General features: G+C 41.7%; 1 protein-coding gene across 5 annotated transcripts in view; it reads left to right on the forward strand.

Annotated features, from left to right (window-relative positions):
- Positions 1–14,311, forward strand: part of LOC5571269 — a 68,177-nt gene extending 53,866 nt beyond the window's left edge. For all 5 annotated transcript variants that reach the window (XM_021840219.1, XM_021840218.1, XM_021840216.1 and 2 more), the window contains exons 10-12: positions 11,214–11,406; positions 11,922–12,022; positions 12,908–14,311. In XM_021840219.1, the coding sequence (XP_021695911.1) occupies positions 11,214–11,406; positions 11,922–12,022; positions 12,908–13,066 (453 nt within the window). In that variant the 3' untranslated portion in view covers positions 13,067–14,311. The remainder of the gene's footprint in view (positions 1–11,213; positions 11,407–11,921; positions 12,023–12,907) is intronic.
- The last annotated feature ends 3,272 nt before the right edge of the window (positions 14,312–17,583 follow it).

Raw genomic sequence — 17,583 nt, forward strand, 5'->3', positions numbered from 1 at the left:
AGTACCTGAATACATTGACAGGCACTGGCGCCGTTGTTTTCAGTTCTTTCAAACGAGAGCAAACCACTATGTAATAAGCAGGCTTGATAGAAACTCTGCAATGCAAAGATAATGCGATTTTGCCGTTTTTCTGAGGAGTGAAAACTGAACTCAAAATTTTGAACACAGATCCTCAAGCGATTCGAGTGAGAGTGCAAAAAAAAATGCGATGGTTTTGTCGGGTACTCTCCCTTTCTTGTTGCGATGCTCACGCTACAAAAGAACTCTTGAGTGTTCCACCCGAACAAGACAGTCTTCGAGGAGTTGTGAGAGCATTCTTTTTTGATGGAATGTTGTGTTTAGTGCTGCATCTTCTTCGCTCATTTTCGTTGCCTCTCTGCTTAGCATTTTTTCGCTCCCTCGCTAGAGTATGACATCGAACTCAGATGATGTTGAGGAGTATTATCAAGCCTGGTAACAAGCGGTGAATTGCAGTCGTCAGCACCAACCAGAGGATGGCGTCTTTCTTTTTCTCTTTTGTGACTTCTTCCGCTAACGACAAATGACGTGTTGTTTGAATGCGAGCGGATGGTGTGGATCAGGAGCGTATAAAAAGGAAATATTGTGGCGCTCATTTTAAATTCACATCCAGCGGCGGCAGTAACGCGCAGATAATATTACGCGTAATTCAAACGCAACTCTGAAATTCAAGTAATCCGATAATCGCGATCCGTTTATTTTTCTTGCAGAGTACAGTATTAAGAACCAAACAACAATTACGTCACGCTGCAACTTCTTGGTTGGTTGATTGGTTGGATTCTCACCTGCTGCAAGTTTATAACCAATTTTTACAGCCGAAATGCTGCCGCAGTGAGATTTACTGCAAAATATTTTCGATGAAATAAATGAAAACAATTAAGCAGCATCCATTCATTACGTAACGCTTCTTCTTCTTCTTGGCATTAACGTCCCCACTGGGACAGAGCCTGCTTCTCAGCTTAGTGTTCTTATGAGCACTTCCAAAGTTATTAACTGAGAGCTTACTGTGCCAATGACCATTTTTGCATGCGTATATCGTGTGGCAGGTACGAAGATACTCTATGCCTTGGGAAGTCAAGAAAATTTCTAACCCGAAAAGATCCTCGACCGGTGGGATTCCCTCAGCTTGGTCTTGCTGAATAGCTGCGCGTTTACCGCTACGGCTATCTGGGCCCCCTTACGTAACGCTAAAATGTACAATTTTCGACCGTAACGGGTTTTTAGTATAATAATAAATTTAGTGTATTAGCCGCAACGTTTAAGCCTAACCACCCCCCCCCCCCCTGAGCGTTACGTAATTTATGGACGGCGCCTTAGTGCTATTGTATTAATAACTGCAACGCTGTTTTAAGTGTAGTCTGCATTTTTCTGCATTGGCCCTTTCAACGAGTAAAACATAATGAGTGACGTTTAATTTCAGGCATCCCGACCAGACAACAAGAATATAACAGAATGTGTTCCCATGATATGATATTTTTATATCACCAGTTGTTATAAAACTTGTATCGCTAGTAGTTAAAATAACAAAAAATCTAACAAAATTTGCACCAATCAAAACTAAAATATAACGAACCTTATTATAATTATAACAAAAATATTACAGAATGTGTTGCAAGGATGTTATAAAACAACAAAATTATTGCAAATCATGTTACTGTTTGTGACATCGGATTTTATTTGCAACAAACTTATACAAGAGATGTCAAATATATAACAAATGTTGTTATAAATGTGTTACTGTAAATATAACAAATTGAGAACAAAGCCATCTTGATATCAAAATTATATCAACCATTGTTATTTTTAACTGCTGCTGATAGGATTGTGTTATAATTTTGTTATGTGGTTCTGGTCGGGATTGTTATCAAGTACGAAATGTTACCAATACATAAACAAGTTTTTGCACAGTTTTGGATTGCTGAGAAGTACATTTTAGCTGCCGATAATAGTAATTGCAATGCCGAATTAAGCACAAGTGCCTGATGGTTTTGGTTAGGAAATACCGTAGATTTTGAGAATAATATGTTCTTTTGTGTATAATAATCATCAAATAAAGAATGATCAAGTGTAGGGGAACTGGGTGTAAAATGCGCCGTTGGGGTAGAACGCGCCACCCTTGTTTTGAACGAACGACGTGCTTTGGGACGCTGTTTTTCACCCGAGATAATGGAAAATATATTAAAATGCTTCTCTATATATATTTTTAAGTGTTTTCCTGGTAAAAATCGTGAAAAACTCGAAAAAACGTTTTTCGCTGTTTTCGTTGTAATTTTATGTTATTTTCTAGGTCATTTTTCAGGCCGATAAACAACAAAACTTTTGAAACAATCGCCGAGAATCGGCTTGTGCACTCCCATAATTTGTATTCCATGCGAAAAAAGTGTTGAATTTATCCTTAAAAAGCGTATTGAAGGACTTAAACTTAAATCAACTCGTGGGGCAAAACGGCCACACCTATTTCATAACACCAAAACAACCGTTTGAATTCAAATTCCAGCAATCGTAATGCCAAGCTGTAGTTACGTGCCAATTTGAACCTTACAAATGCACATTTTTCGAATCAGCATATAATCGAACAATAACATCTGATCAAACGCCCTTATGTATGCAACGTATTTGCAAGCATGATTGCGCATGCGTGCGCGCGAACGACTAACGCCGAGATCAGGTGGCGCGTTTTACCCCGCAAAAAATAAAAATGCAGATAAGCAAGCATTTTATAAAAATTGATTTATTAATTCCAGAAAAAAGAAAATGGATAGCTGTTTCTACTATTTGATAGAAAACATGTTTGTCTTTGAGGTAGTGAATAAAAAAAGCTTATAATAATGTTCTTCATAGCTAAAAACGCTTCCTTCCTTAGAGGGCGCGTTTTACCCCCAGTTACCCTATTTCAAGTGTCTTTTGCTGTATTTTGTGCTTTTATTGTGAAAAATTGCTGTTAAAAAAGTTCAGCTGCTTAATCTGCAGAGAATACGTAAGTTCCCCTATTAAGGAAAATAATCGTCATCGTTTCACAATTTTTACAAATTAGTTTTTACACTCAATACCGAATCAATCTTCATGAAAGTCTATCGATACTTAAATAGGTAGGTAGGTTAAATCAGTTGTAAATATTTCTAATTATAACGATGGTAACAATTGCATACTTGTTGAGAACAGGTTGGATAAATTTTTGAACGTTTTTGTAGGTTTTTTCATTGCTTTCACCTAATTTTAATATGGTTTATATTGACATTTTTAGCCAAAAACTTCAAATTAAGAATTCTTGAGATTCTTCCTGAAGAATTTTTTAAAAATTGGCTCAGAGGTGCAGAATAGCTTCAGCAATCGAGCCCTGTACTCAGATTTGATGGACAACTTTTTGCATAATGACGGTCTATTAAGGTTGAAGAAGTGTTTAAGTTTTTTCGTTATAGGGGAACTTACGTATTCTCGGCAGTCTAAGCCGATGTCGCGCTTCTTTTGTAATTTTCTCGGACATTAGCAGCTAAATTACGTGTTTGTGTGTTTACATTCATGCGTTGCTCAGTCCTCTATCGATTCACATCGACACCGACTTGTTAAAATTTTTCTGGAAACGTTTTCACAACGCTGCGAACATCTCTTGTCAGTGTGACTATTGTCGGCAGCCTAAATCTCTTCGGCAACTTTCCCATTAGCGCTGCAGGCGAATCTGTTCGGCAGCTCCTAATCAGTCGCATTTTGAGGCGTGTTCATTTGAATTGATGACACCTCTGGTAAATTTGTTCGTTCCGTCTCGCAAATCTCGTCAGCGGGAAGCTGGCAGAGCAAAGAATCATCTGAATATTTTCATTGGTGTGTTTTGACAGAAAAATACTGTGTATTTGGCGTTTGAAATTTGGTTGCCGGTAATAGTCGAATGGTGCCGAAGCCGTAAGTCTCCCTATCTTCATTTTTATGTGTCGCATTATTATAATTCATCCGCAAGAATTAGTGTTTGTTATGTTTTTATCAGCAAAAATATGATACAACATGGTTCTTAAGAAAAATGTCAAACTCCGTCAAAAACCGTTCTTCTTCTTATCCAGGTATCCTTTTAATTTTATAATTAAAGTTTAAGCAAACATGCGGAAGTTGCGCAAATAGTGTTACTCTGTCAGTGTAGGTCATGAAAAAAAATGGTCATTAATTTGGAATAATTTATAGTTTAATCAACCAGTATAGATGAATTCAATACAGAATAAGTTGAAATAATAAGAAATCGCATCCTATAATCTCCAATTAGGAATTAACTTACAAATCTTTACAGTGTGATAACGAACATTTTTTTAAATGAATCATATAACCCAGTCGATACCAACTCATGGAACCATACCAAAAACAAAATTTCATGATTACAATAATGATGGTTCCCTCAAACGGCTTACCAAAGCATTTGTTTCAACGACACGATATTTCCATGAATCGATGGTGCCTTCAGATGTCGACTCGGGAAGGTTTGACTGTATATGACTTGATATTTTCATGAGTCGATGGTACCTTCAATATCGACTTATGGAGATTCGACTATTTCTACCTCTACTGGCTGATTGTTCTTGATGATGAGTCGCGATTAACTAATAAAAATGGCATGTTTAATCATTTGGTAAGTAAATTATGCATCATGATCAAGATTGACATTATGGTTCCGAATAATTTCCAGGTTTTTTATTTTATCATCTAAACGTTTGAAAAATTGAAAAATTGATTTGACAATTTTTCATGATATAAAAAATAAAGTATTTTGTCAACAGTCAACTAGACCTTTTTCAAAGAACGTTTCTCTTTAAAATCAACAGTCGAATAAATTTTATGCGAAAACTCATGAACCATTTTCATATGTTATCGACGATAAGCTTACCTTCGATAGCCATGTTGATTATGCCTGCAAGAGAGCCTCCACAGCTATTGTGGCACTGTCCCAGATGATGTCCAATAGCTCTGCGGTGTACGCCAGTAAGCGTAAGCCTCGTCCATACTGAGGTATGGTGGCCCGGCTCGGGGTGCGGCTTTAAGTACCAACAGCTACCGTAGTAAGCTGGAAAGTACTTATAGGCTAATATGCTTGAGGATTGCGAGCGCGTACCGTACCGTGTCACACGATGCACTCTGCGTCATCACTGGAATGGAATGGAATGGAGGACATAGAGTGCTTCGAAAGGCGCGGCACAAGAGGCATACGCAGGACTGCCAGACTGGCCTCTATGGTCAAATGGCAGCGTGCGTGAGACAGTTCCACCAAGGGAGTGTGGACTCACAGGTTGATTCCGAGGTTAGATATCTGGGTCAATAGGCGCCATGGGGAACTAGCATTCCACCTGACACAGGTCCTTTCGGGCCATGGTTGCTTTAGACAGTAACTACACTGTTTCGGTCATGCAGGTTCTCCCGAATGTCCAGTTTGTGCAGTGCTGGCCAGTGTCGCCTCGTCCATACTGAGGTATGGTGGCACGGCTTTAAGTACCGATATAGCTATCGGTACTCAAAGCCGTGCCCCAAGCCGGACGAGGCGACACTGGCCAGAAGCTTACGCTTACTGGCGTACACCGCAGAGCTATTGGACATCATCCGGGACAGTGCCACAATAGCTGTGGTGGCTCTCTTGCAGGCATAATCAACGTGGCTACCGAAGGTAAGCTTATCGTCGATCATCACCCCCAAGTGTTTGACGGAGCGCATCGAAGTGATCGTGCAGTCGCCTACACTGATCACCGCTTGCTGCACCGACTTTCGGTTGTTGACAACAACCGCCTCAGTTTTGTGGTGAGCCAATTCCAGTTTCCTGAAGCTCATCCACTCCTCCACAACTGCGATCGAGTGGGCTGCAGTCAATTCCACTTCTTCGATCGATTCACCGTAGACCTCCAGCGTAATATCGTCGGCAAAGCCAACGACGACCACACCCGCCGGGAATTTTAATCGCAACACCTCGTCGTACATGACATTCCATAACACCGGACCCAGGATGGAACCTTGCGGGACACCTGAGGTTATGTGAAAGGTATAACAGGTATGTACAGGTACTCGGGTATCCCCAGAAGCATGAGCGCATCAGCAATAGCCGCCCAACTGGCACTATTAAATGCGTTCCTTACTTCCTTCCTTACCGTCACTACTGCGCAGTAGCGAATAATCCTCCTCGCGTCTACGGTCGACCTCCCTTTCCAGAAGCCGAACTGGTTGCTTGAGAGACCATTTACACCCTCAATGTACCTCAACAGTCTGTTGAGGATGATCTTCTCGAGCACCTTCCCCGCCGTGTCAATCAAGCATATTGGTCTATACGCCGACGGGTCACCGGGTGGTTTTCCCGCGTTTGGCAATAGTACCAGGCTCTGCCTCTTCCACACATCTGGAAATACTCCCTCGTCCAGGCATATCTGCATTGCAGATCTGAACATCCCGGGAGCCTCCAAGATTTCGACTTTGAGGGCCAGGTTTGGAACTCCGTCCGGACCTGGTGCCTTCCCCATGCTTAGGGATTTTGCAATCTCTACAAGTTCCTCATCGGTTACCCTATTCTCATCGCCAGCCCCAATCCCTGGCTGTAGCCGCTGCACCAATCAAAGAGGCCAACTATTGCTGGAATCCCTGGCCGCTTTAAATGTAGAGCTGGCAAATGTGGGTACAGTGAGTACCTTCCGCAGAAATGGTGCAGAATCGATTATCGACGTGACGTTTTGTAGTCCTAACCTTTTAGGTACCATGAACTGGCGCGTTGATGACGGTTATACTCATAGCGATCATCAATCGATTCGCTATAGTATAATACCAGGCGGGCGGAAGGCAGCGCGATGTAACTCGACCCAAGCCCGAGGATGGAAAACAGCGCGCTTCGACGGCGAAGTATTCACTGAAGCCCTGAGGCGCGAACGGAACACTCTGGACCTAAACGGTGAAGAGCTAGTTGCTGTGATATCACGAGCGTGTGATGCTTCCATGCCGAGAAAAGCCCCTCCTAGAGAGAACAGGCCGCCGGTGTATTGGTGGTGCGAATAAATTGCAAATCTTCGAGCAATCTGCCTTCGGGCTAGACGAAGAATGCAACGCGCACGCACAGAAGCACAAAGAGAGGAACGCGGTGCAGCATTCAGAGAGGCAAAGTTGGCTCTCAAAAAGGAAATCAAGAGTCGGTAACGGGCATGCTTTGAAAGCCTATGCGAGAGTGCCAATTCTAGTCCATGGGGTGACGCCTACAGAGTGGTAATGGCTAAGACCAAAGGAGCCATAGCGCCCCAAGAGAAATCGCCCGAGTTGCTGCGATCGATAATCGATGTACTTTTCCCGCACCATCCCATAAGCCCATGGCCCCCAGCGCCGTATGCGGCAGATGAAGAAGAAGAAGTGGCGAGAGTGACGAACGAAGAGCTGGCAGAAGTCGTGAAATCATTCGCGTCAAACAAGGCACCGGGACCCGATGGTATCCCGAATGTTGCCTTAAAAGCGGCAGTGAACACGGATCCGGACATGTTCAGAACCACGATGCAACGCTGCATTGATCAAGGAATCTTCCCGGATGTATGGAAGCGACAGAAATTGGTGCTACTACCAAAGGCGGGGAAACCACCAGGTGACCCGTCGGCGTATAGACCTATCTGTCTACTAGATACGACGGGCAAGTTATTGGAGAGGTTGATTCTCAACAGACTAGTACCGTATACGGAGAGTGCGGACGGCCTGTCCAACAACCAGTTTGGATTCAGAAAAGGTAAATCTACTCTGGACGCCATCCAGTCGGTCGTTCAAACAGCTGAGGTGGCAATCGAGCATAAAAGGAGCGGCATCCGTTACTGCGCGGTTGTCACTCTGGATGTGAAGAATGCGTTCAACAGCGCAAGCTGGGAAGCAATAGCACACGCGCTTCACCGCCTCAAGGTACCGGTGCAGTTGTGTAAGCTTCTAGAAAGCTATTTTGATGGTAGGATTCTACTGTATGACACAGAGGAGGGGCAGAAAAGCGTTCGAATTACCGCGGGAGTACCTCAAGGTTCAATCCTGGGCCCGCTGTTATGGAATGCGATGTACGATGACGTACTGAGGCTGCCCCTTCCGACGGGTGTTAAGATTGTTGGCTTCGCCGACGATATCACCCTAGTGGTCTATGGTGAATCGATGGAGGAAGTAGAGTTGACAGCAGCGCACTCTATTTCCCTGGTTGAGGAATGGATGAAGTCTAGGAAACTAGGACTGGCCCGTCACAAGACTGAGGTGGTGGTGGTCAACAACCGCAAGTCCGAGCAACGGGCGCTTATCTCGGTAGGTGATTGCACCATAGAGTCCAAACGATCCCTTAGGCATCTTGGGGTAATGATTGATGACAAGCTGAGCTTCGCTAGCCACGTTGAATATGCCTGTAAAAGGGCATCTACGGCTATAGCGGCGCTTTCGAGGATGATGTCTAACAGCTCTGCTGTAATTGCCAGCAAACGCAAGCTGCTGGCAAGCGTGGCGCTATCCATACTAAGGTATGGAGGACCAATCTGGTCAAAAGCGCTTATAACGAGAAGAAACCTAAAGCGGTTGGAAAGCACGTACAGGATAATGTGCTTAAGAGTAGCAAGTGCATACCGGACGGTATCTAAAGAGGCCGTGTGCATCATAGCCGGGATGACGCCCATCGGGCTCATCATCAAGGAAGATGCTCAATGCTTCAACCAAAGGGGTACCAGAGGAGTCCGCGACACGTGTAAAGAGGAAACGCTCAGAAGCTGGCAGCAGGAATGGGATAACTCCACTAAGGGTAGATGGACCCATCGGCTAATACCAAATGTGTCAGATTGGTATGGTAGAAGCCATGGGGAAGTGAACTTCCACCTGACGCAGTTTCTGTCAGGACATGGTTGCTATAGACAGTACCTGCATAGGTTCGGGCACTCAGAATCTCCTGCGTGCCCCAATTGTGCTGGTGTAGAGGAAACAGCGGAGCATGTCGTGTTCGATTGCCCCCGTTTCATTGTTGTGAGAGGTCGCATGCTCACTACATGCGGAGGGGACACGTCCCCCGACAATATTATAGAGAGAATGTGTGCGGATGCCGAGTGCTGGAATGCAGTAACCACGGCTGTCACTCACATTATGTTAGAATTGCAGCGTCTATGGCGCGCCGACCAAGAGTTGGCTGCAGAGGATTAGCCCTGCCGAGGCTGGTCCCTTGTAACATTGTTTAAGTCGGCTAGGAGAAGCAGTTTGCCTAGGCTACTTCTGCTACACGTGTTGTGCTATATGCACTGGTCCCTTCCCGAAGAAATACCGTAAGGTGGTTCCGGGGAGATGAGGGTCTGAGTCCAAGGGTCATGTCGATGCACTGTTCACCACTTGAGCAATTCTAAATGAATTGCTCAAGCACAGTGCATAGGCTGGTTTTAGCGGGTCGTCGTTGGTGCGTCATCCCCGCATTCCCTGAGTTATCTTCTCAGGGGATCTGTTTGCAGATTTCCCCCTTGTAAAAAACAAAAAAAATCCCTGGCTGTCCTACGAAAGGAGGCCATGGGCTAGGGTTGTGGCGCGGAAAGAGCCCCTCGATGATCCCCTCCAGCATCTCTGGAGATTGCTCTGTAGGAGCCATTGCACCTCTTGTCTTCGCCATAACGATCCTGTAGGCATCACCCCACGGATTCGCGTTGGCAGTCTGACAGAGTCCCTCAACGCAGGCCTTTTTGCTTGCCCTTATCTCGGACTTCAGCGCGACTTTGGCAGCGGTGAACACCGCTCGTCGTTCTTCACGCTCCTGCACGGTACGTGCTCGCTGCATCCGCCTCCTGGCCCGTAGGCAGGCACGGCGCAGGTTCGCAATTGCTTGAGTCCACCAGTACGTCGGTGGTCTCCCTTTCCTAGGGTGGACTTTTCTAGGCATGGTCGCATCGCATCCACGCGAAAGCACCGCTACCAGTTCGTCCCCGCTTAGGCCGAGTAGGTTACGCTCACGGCGGAGCGCCTCTCTAAGTACTTCGTCATTGAAGTACGATGTCTTCCACCTACGAGGGCTTGGCCTTGACCTGGCCGCTTCCTCAACCCGCTGCCTGCTGTTGTTGTAGTAGATACTGTAGCGAACCGCCAGATGGTCGCTGTGAGTGTAGCCATTGTCTACCCTCCAGTTCGAACTACTCGTTAGGCCAGGACTACAATGGGAATGGTTTAGTGGGTCGGGGATGTAGTCCTGTCTGCTTCTTGGCATGTAGTAAACGGTCCCCAACCCCACACTCCTGGACCTTCAGGGTCCGGGTGTCTGTTGAGCAGATTATCCCCTCATTGCTAAGAAGAAGAAAAAAAAATGTTATCCTTGTGTCAAACAGACCGATTTATCTATGGAAAATACATATACCATACGCGAAAACATGTGTTCAATTTACTTGAAGTCTAAGATAGTCCAATTTTGTTGCTGACCGAATTGACATGCAATTCGTCTATACATATCTAAAAAAATAATTTCCTGGTTTGTATTTAATTTGGATAATTTAAAGGGCACTTCATTTTGGAATAAAAAGAACTTCACAGAGATTTGGGCGCGAAAGAACATGGTCTGTTATTGAGTGTCTGAGACAGAGAAGAAGAGATTGAAAAATGCTTTTGTTCACCGCCCTTCTTCTTCTTGGCATTAACGTCATCACTGGGACAGAGCATGCTTCTCAACTTAGTGTTCTTATGAGCACTTTCACAGTTATTAACTGAGAGCTTTCTTTGCCAAAGTTGCCATTTTCGCATTCGTATATCGTGTGGCAAGTACGAATATACTCTATGCCCAAGGAAGTCAAGGGAATTTCCATTACGAAAAGATCCTGGACCGACCGGGAATCGAACCCATACACCTTCAGCATGGCTTTGCTTTGTAACCGCGGACTTTAACCACTCGGGTAAAGGAGGCCCCTTGTTCATTGCCCATGGATTCGTTCAATTCAAAACTGCTACCAGATTAAAGAATTTGCATTGCTTAGGAAACATCTTGTGGAATGCCACTGAAACCAAATACTTTCCAATGGGTAAAAATGCAGTTCCATCTACTCAGGGAACCTACATTCCATCTTCATAACCCAACAAGAAAACACACTAACCCCATTTCCCTAATCTATCCCAATTCCAACCTGTCTGAACTCTCGTTGGCCAATAAACTAATCTTTTCAAATTACGGTACATGCATTTTCCGCATGCGGCTGCCATTGCACCACGATCACCGTGATCATCATGATCCTCACCAGGTGGAGAACTCGTTATCAACATATGAACCTCATGCCTGCGTCGTTGTTTACTCGATCGTGGACCGAAACACGTTCCGGGTCGCCGAGGAGATCCTCAACTATCTGTGGTCGGAGAAGTACACCAAGGAGAAGGCGGTCATCATCGCGGCAAACAAGTCCGATCTGGCCCGGTCCCGGGTGATCAACACTTCAGGTAGGTCGGCCAGCCATTCTATTTTCATGGGCCTACTTGCGAGAACTCCGAAAAATTCCATCCAGGTCGGGGGGGTTTATGCTACCGCGCTGCTGTACCTGGGGGCCAACGCTCACATTCATATATATCACGCTATGTCTGAAGAAGGTTTTTATGCATTTTCATTTTATCGCTTCGAAAAAATATATAACTGTTAACGATAACCTGTTTAATGGTGGAGTTGAATATTGGAGGACTATATTATGATATTTCCAGAAATAAATTCAATTATAGAGATAACGTTTTAAACATCACAATGATTTTCATTCAATTTAAAGGTAAATGAAAGTTGCATAATAACCCCCTTTTGGCATAGCGTGTATATGTTGTGCACATAAATAAATAATTCAACACGGTGGTCAATTCCGCGCATCCACATCGTAACCGGCACTCTCGCTGAATTGATGATTGTTCTGTTTCTTTCTGGGTTTCGTTTCGCTGCTGCTCCACACACACCGTTAATGTGTCAATTGCAGAGGGAAAACAGTTAGCCACCTCCCGAGAGGCGAAATTTATTGAAACGTCCAGCGGAATCCAGCACAACGTGGACGAGCTGCTCGTGGGTGTACTGAAACAGGTGAGTCCGGACTCGGGAGTCGCAGGCTGAATGCAAATATATGTTGTGATGTGCTCCAGATCAGGTCGGGAACTGCTTTTTGAACTACAGCTATCCCCCGATGTAGGACGTATCTCATCTATATGGTTTCCATACAGGACGGAACCTTATGAGATTTCGATAAACCCGTAAAAGGGATAAGTTTTAGGTGCTGCCATTGCTGTAATTTTTGACGTATTTTTTTAACTCCAATAATGGATTCGTATAGATGTCTAGGTTTTTGAGGACCATTTCCTTTTTTGACATTACGTCCTCACTAATACAGAGCCTGCTTCTCAGCTTAGTGTTATTATGAGTACTTCCACAGTTATACCTGAGAGCTTTCTTTGCTTAAATTGCCATTTTCGCAAATCGTGTGGCAGGTACGATAATATGATATGCCCAGGGAATCAAAGAAATTTCCATTACGAAAAGATCCTGGACCGACCAGGAATCGAACCCAGACACGTTCAACATGACTTTGTTTGGTATCCGCAGACTTTACCTCAATGATAGGGAGGCCTCTAGAATTTTAACATGTGCCCTATCATATAGTAGATCCCAGCACAATACATTTAATATAAAACAGCTGAGAACTTACAATGGGAAAAAATCACAATTTTTTCGTCGTCATTTTGTTTTCTCGTCCGCTATTTTTCTAAGATTGGGTCTCCATCTACGCCTTATCAATTACCGTCCTACATCGGGGGATAGCTGTAGAACCAACCTACTTATCAATGTACAAGGCCATCGAAGCACGTATGGCTTTGGGCGGGCAACTTCCTCTAGTTTCCATTCGAATTCAAATTTGTTCGAAATGTACACCAATCGCATACCTTCTTTCCCATTTATTTCCATTCCAATTAGATTCGCCTCAAGGAGCAACGTGAGAAACGGGCCAGCGCGACCAACCTGCGAAATTCCCGAACCCAGATGTCGCTGCACATTGCCAAGGAAATCCTGCACAAGATTTGTCTCACCGACATAACCAAGTCCAAAAGCTGTGAAAATTTGCACGTTCTCTAAGAGGCTGGCGGAATCCACAAAATCAACCAAAGCAGGGTAAAATGAAAGTGAAATTCCATTTGCTGTTACCTAACGATAGTATGCCAACTTCCTCGCACATTTCTTTTTTTTCCGTCTTCGAGACTGTTGTAAACTCACTCATTGCCAAAGCAGCTTGTGTAGCAGCGGTAGTGAAAAAAAAAACTATAAACCCATATTTATAAACTACCCCAAGCTCCCAAACTGCGTTGCTTCCATCGTGTGAAATGGGAAGAACGACGGGAAAAAAACAAGGCAAGCAAACCTCCCAATCCAGAGTAGGATCCGTACTTTGAATGTAAACCTAGTTAGTCTAATACCCCAATTATTATGCTGTCGTATGTGATTGCGGCAACCGGAAAATAGAGCAATGAGAACGCAGAAGTCGTAAACCTACATCCACCCGTTGAGACGCGTAGACTGACAGTGGCGTGTTTACGTACATTGGTGCTGAAATGTATGAATGTTATGGTTTTTGACGCATGTGGCAATTTCGCGAAATTCACACCATTTCTGAAGCTGATCTAATTTAATTAAAGTTTTTTGTTTTTCATATTCTTTCACTATAATATAATAACTATGAAATGGAAATTGTTCTCAATTTAGGTATATGAACGTACGTTCACATTTCTTCTGTTCTTCGATGTTTTCAATGTTCAGAATTCGCACCTTTTTGAACAACATGTTCTGATTTACAGCTTTGTTGGCCATAGTTATTCAACAAATTTGAATTTTGCTCATATTTTAACAGACATCAGTTTAGTTTAGCAGCGATCAATCATTTTAGGCTGATTTTGTCAGCAATTTTACACATCTTCTAGTTAATTTTTTTTTTTCGGAGATTTGAGCAACCCAAAGTTGACGTTTTTAGTAGTAAAATGTGCAATTCTTACGATGCGATGTTCCTGACAGTTTCCAAAACCCATTATTTTTTAATTTTTTTTTTATGAGTGTCATTTTGAACATAACATTCACTTCCTAAAAATGTATGTGAACATCCTATTTCCTAGTTGCCTATTCTAGGCAACTCTATCATTCTAATTTAGCAAAACAAAATAAATATATTAATAATTCCGTTGACAATACAGCAACGACTGTATCTGAAACAGGTTGGATACATTAATCTTCGAACTGTCGAGCTATTTTATCCAATAAATTGGAAATTTTATCCCTCTAGTGAGCATGAAACTTTTGTTTGGCGTATATTCCAGGATCCTGATCATTGAGAAAGATGGCGCCTTCGGTAAAGTTGTTCAGAAGCTCCTATTAGTCAAGAGATGCATTGGCGTAGGAACAGGAATCATCCGACGCCCCTTCAGAGTTTTGGATGTTAATAAGTATTAAAAAAAAATCACAGAATTCTAACGAGAAGAAAAATCTTCTGAAACACGTATTTCGACCTCAACCTCAACCTCGAAGTCGAGTCTAGTACACGACACTGAAGACGGACTTACAGTTACGGTCGAAATACGCGTATCTGTCAAAGGATACAAACTCTAGTGGAATTAAATGGTATAGTACTAAATTCGTTTTTTTCATCTACTTATAGATATTCTACTAAACAGCTCGAAGATTTATTATCTTCTGAATCAACTTACATGACTCTTATTGTTGACAACAAATTCTTCAGTAATTTGGTTCTTTTAGTATGTACAACAATAGTTAGCAAACCTTGCTTGTCGTACACAGCATCAGCGCGGCAGTTTTGACTTCGGTGAATCGCGTAACAATCGAAACATTAACCGCCGGCTGTCGCTCGAATGGTTACCTCTAAAACCAGTTCGTTACTGTGTGCGAAAAGCGCAATTTCTTGACATCTCCGTTGTAAAGACTATCTTGGTACGTCAGTGTCAATCTATGGAAAATTCGGTTCCCAAAATTCATATTTTGTGAATAATGCAAACAATGATGTTTTATATATTTTGTCATAAAGCAACATATTCATTGAATTATGAATTCCCATTTGGAGGATGCCCTGCTTAAGGTGTCCGGTGATGATGATTTCCATTATAATATTTAACTGAAGGAATTCATCCATACAACTTGTGTAATGGCCGACAAAATTATTTGCGAAAATAAGCAAAATTACTAAGGGAATTTGTTACATAAAAGGTAGCTGAAAATTCTAAACAACGCTGTTCCAAGGAAACCTTGTTTGACTAATTTCCTAAATGTAGTTAAGTGAAAAATTCAGCATAATCAAATACCTCATGGACAAGGATGGACAAAAATCAGCTCTGACGACAAACAACACGGTATTTGAATGGTCCAAGAGGGCCGTCGCTCTTGAAGCAACATCGCTAATCATAGATATATCGAGCATCCGATGAACTGTTTATCGTAGGACAAAGGGTTTGTCGGATATTGTAACATGTTGCGATTAATGCGAATCAATTTAAAATTCAAGGATAAACGTTCTCACAAACCATGCACGATTGACTTTCAGATTAAAAACGACAAGCTAGGAGACAAATCGTGAAGTATAATCAGAAAAATCCTCCAATTGATCGTCAGCTCACAGGCCGAGCGATTCATTTTTCGCGGAGCGGAATTTGTTGTGATGGCTTGACGACTAAGCGTTTATCGTTGTTGCTATGATCGCATGATAAAGAACAACCACGATGCATCATTTGTTTTATCATGATCACTAGATTTCCATCCTTGCTCATGGAATATCGAAGGATGACTTAAGAACTTTTACTACTAATATCTTAGAAATTAATCGAATAATATTGTCACATTTGTTCATATCATCAATACAAATTTAGCTAAACCTTCCAAAAGTTCAAAGTTCTTCACAATTCTTCCAAAAAAAAAATTGATTCTGTTGAAGCTTGTGCTGAGATATTTTGCTGCAAGTTTTACTAGATATTTCTCTGTGAATTCCTTGGGGAATTCTCTGAAATAGTTTTCATAAAAAAGTATTACTAATTCTTTCGCAAAGTTGATGAAAAGTCTTTCGGAAATATTTTCAAAATATCACAAATTGAGTCAGAAATTCTTCAAGGATTTTTGGTATCTGGGAATTCTTCTTTAAATCTCCGGAATATACAAGAATTACCTACGAAACATGTTTTTGAAATGTCTCTTGTCATCAAAACTTTAGAGAAATTTTTGTAAAAAAAAACGGGATTTTTTGGTTCTGAGATCAGAATAGCGAGAAAGAAATCTGTTGAGAAGCATTAAGCAAAATAACTTGTAGGGGAAGGGATTTATTAAAAAAAAACATATATAGAAGTTTGAATGGATCTTCCTAAAAATATTCCCTTAGAAATAATTTTATACAGAATCCTGGGAAATCCAAAAGTCAAGAAAGGTATTTTGCTAGATTGCAAGGATAATTTTTGAAGAAGATTCTGATGGAACCTCTTGAGAAAATTGTTTTTTTTTTCTATTTATAAGAAAGGTTTTAATTATCCTGTAATAATTCACTTCTACAAAAATGGATTTAAAATCACTTATATTCTGCTGATCTAAAAAAATGTAAATTCTAGGAGCTTTGAAAAATCGTATGATTCCTGATTTCTAAAAATGTATCAGGAATCCTCAACAAATTTTCAAAGTAGCAAAACATTTCCTCCAAGATTTAAATTTAGTATAATCTTACATTACAACCATAATAACACTAGAGTAAAATATTCCCCTCAAAAAAGTATGTTTCTAATTTCTGCAAGTAGGAAAAAATGTTTTCTACATTAATCTGTTCGCCATAGGATCATGAAACTTTAAAGTTCATTTGAAACATTTTTTAAGATGTTAGATTCAAATATCTTCAGCAAAAAATCCATCCATATAACGTCAAAGACAAAAAAAAAATAACAATATATTTTGTAGTGAATTCCAAGTTTTTCTGGGGGATATATGGCAAGGAATGTTGTCAAAAAGGTTCAAAAAATTTACGGTAAATTCTAGAATTGTCCGAATTAAGTAGATTTTTCGAATTTAATTTAAGCTGAAATTATTCAACACATTTCTTTACAAGTTATTCCAAGACCTATTTTTGTGTCTATTGCTCATGAAATCTGATATAAATGATGAAATGATTTGTAGAGTTATTTGTAAAACCTTAAACATACACTCCCGTGCATAAGTTTGGGTTCACCCCCTAGAGCACATGCCAAAGTGTTCAGTCCATATCTCTGTGATTACACGTCCAATTCAAATTCTTTAAGCCGCATTCGAAAGGCAAAGAGTTATTCTTACTTCGTATGTATTTTTCCAAAAACATTCTTTGAACTTTTTTTTTACTAAATTTGTACTTAAAGTTGTGACATTTTTCAAAAAAACACACTGAAAAATCATATCTAATTGCCTCAGCATTGGGTCGACCAAAATTTTAAATCAAAGTGTCATTAGAATCGTAATCTCATACTGTTTGAAGAGACCCCACGAAATTTTGGCAGAAAAATCTGAAAAGTAATCAAAATCAATGAAACAGTCAGTCAAGCCATCGTGGAAAAGTTTGGGTTCACCCCTCAGTATGGTGTATCGTGCAAAAG

Source organism: Aedes aegypti, chromosome 2, assembly GCF_002204515.2.
Source record: "Aedes aegypti strain LVP_AGWG chromosome 2, AaegL5.0 Primary Assembly, whole genome shotgun sequence".
NCBI lineage: Eukaryota > Metazoa > Arthropoda > Insecta > Diptera > Culicidae > Aedes > Aedes aegypti.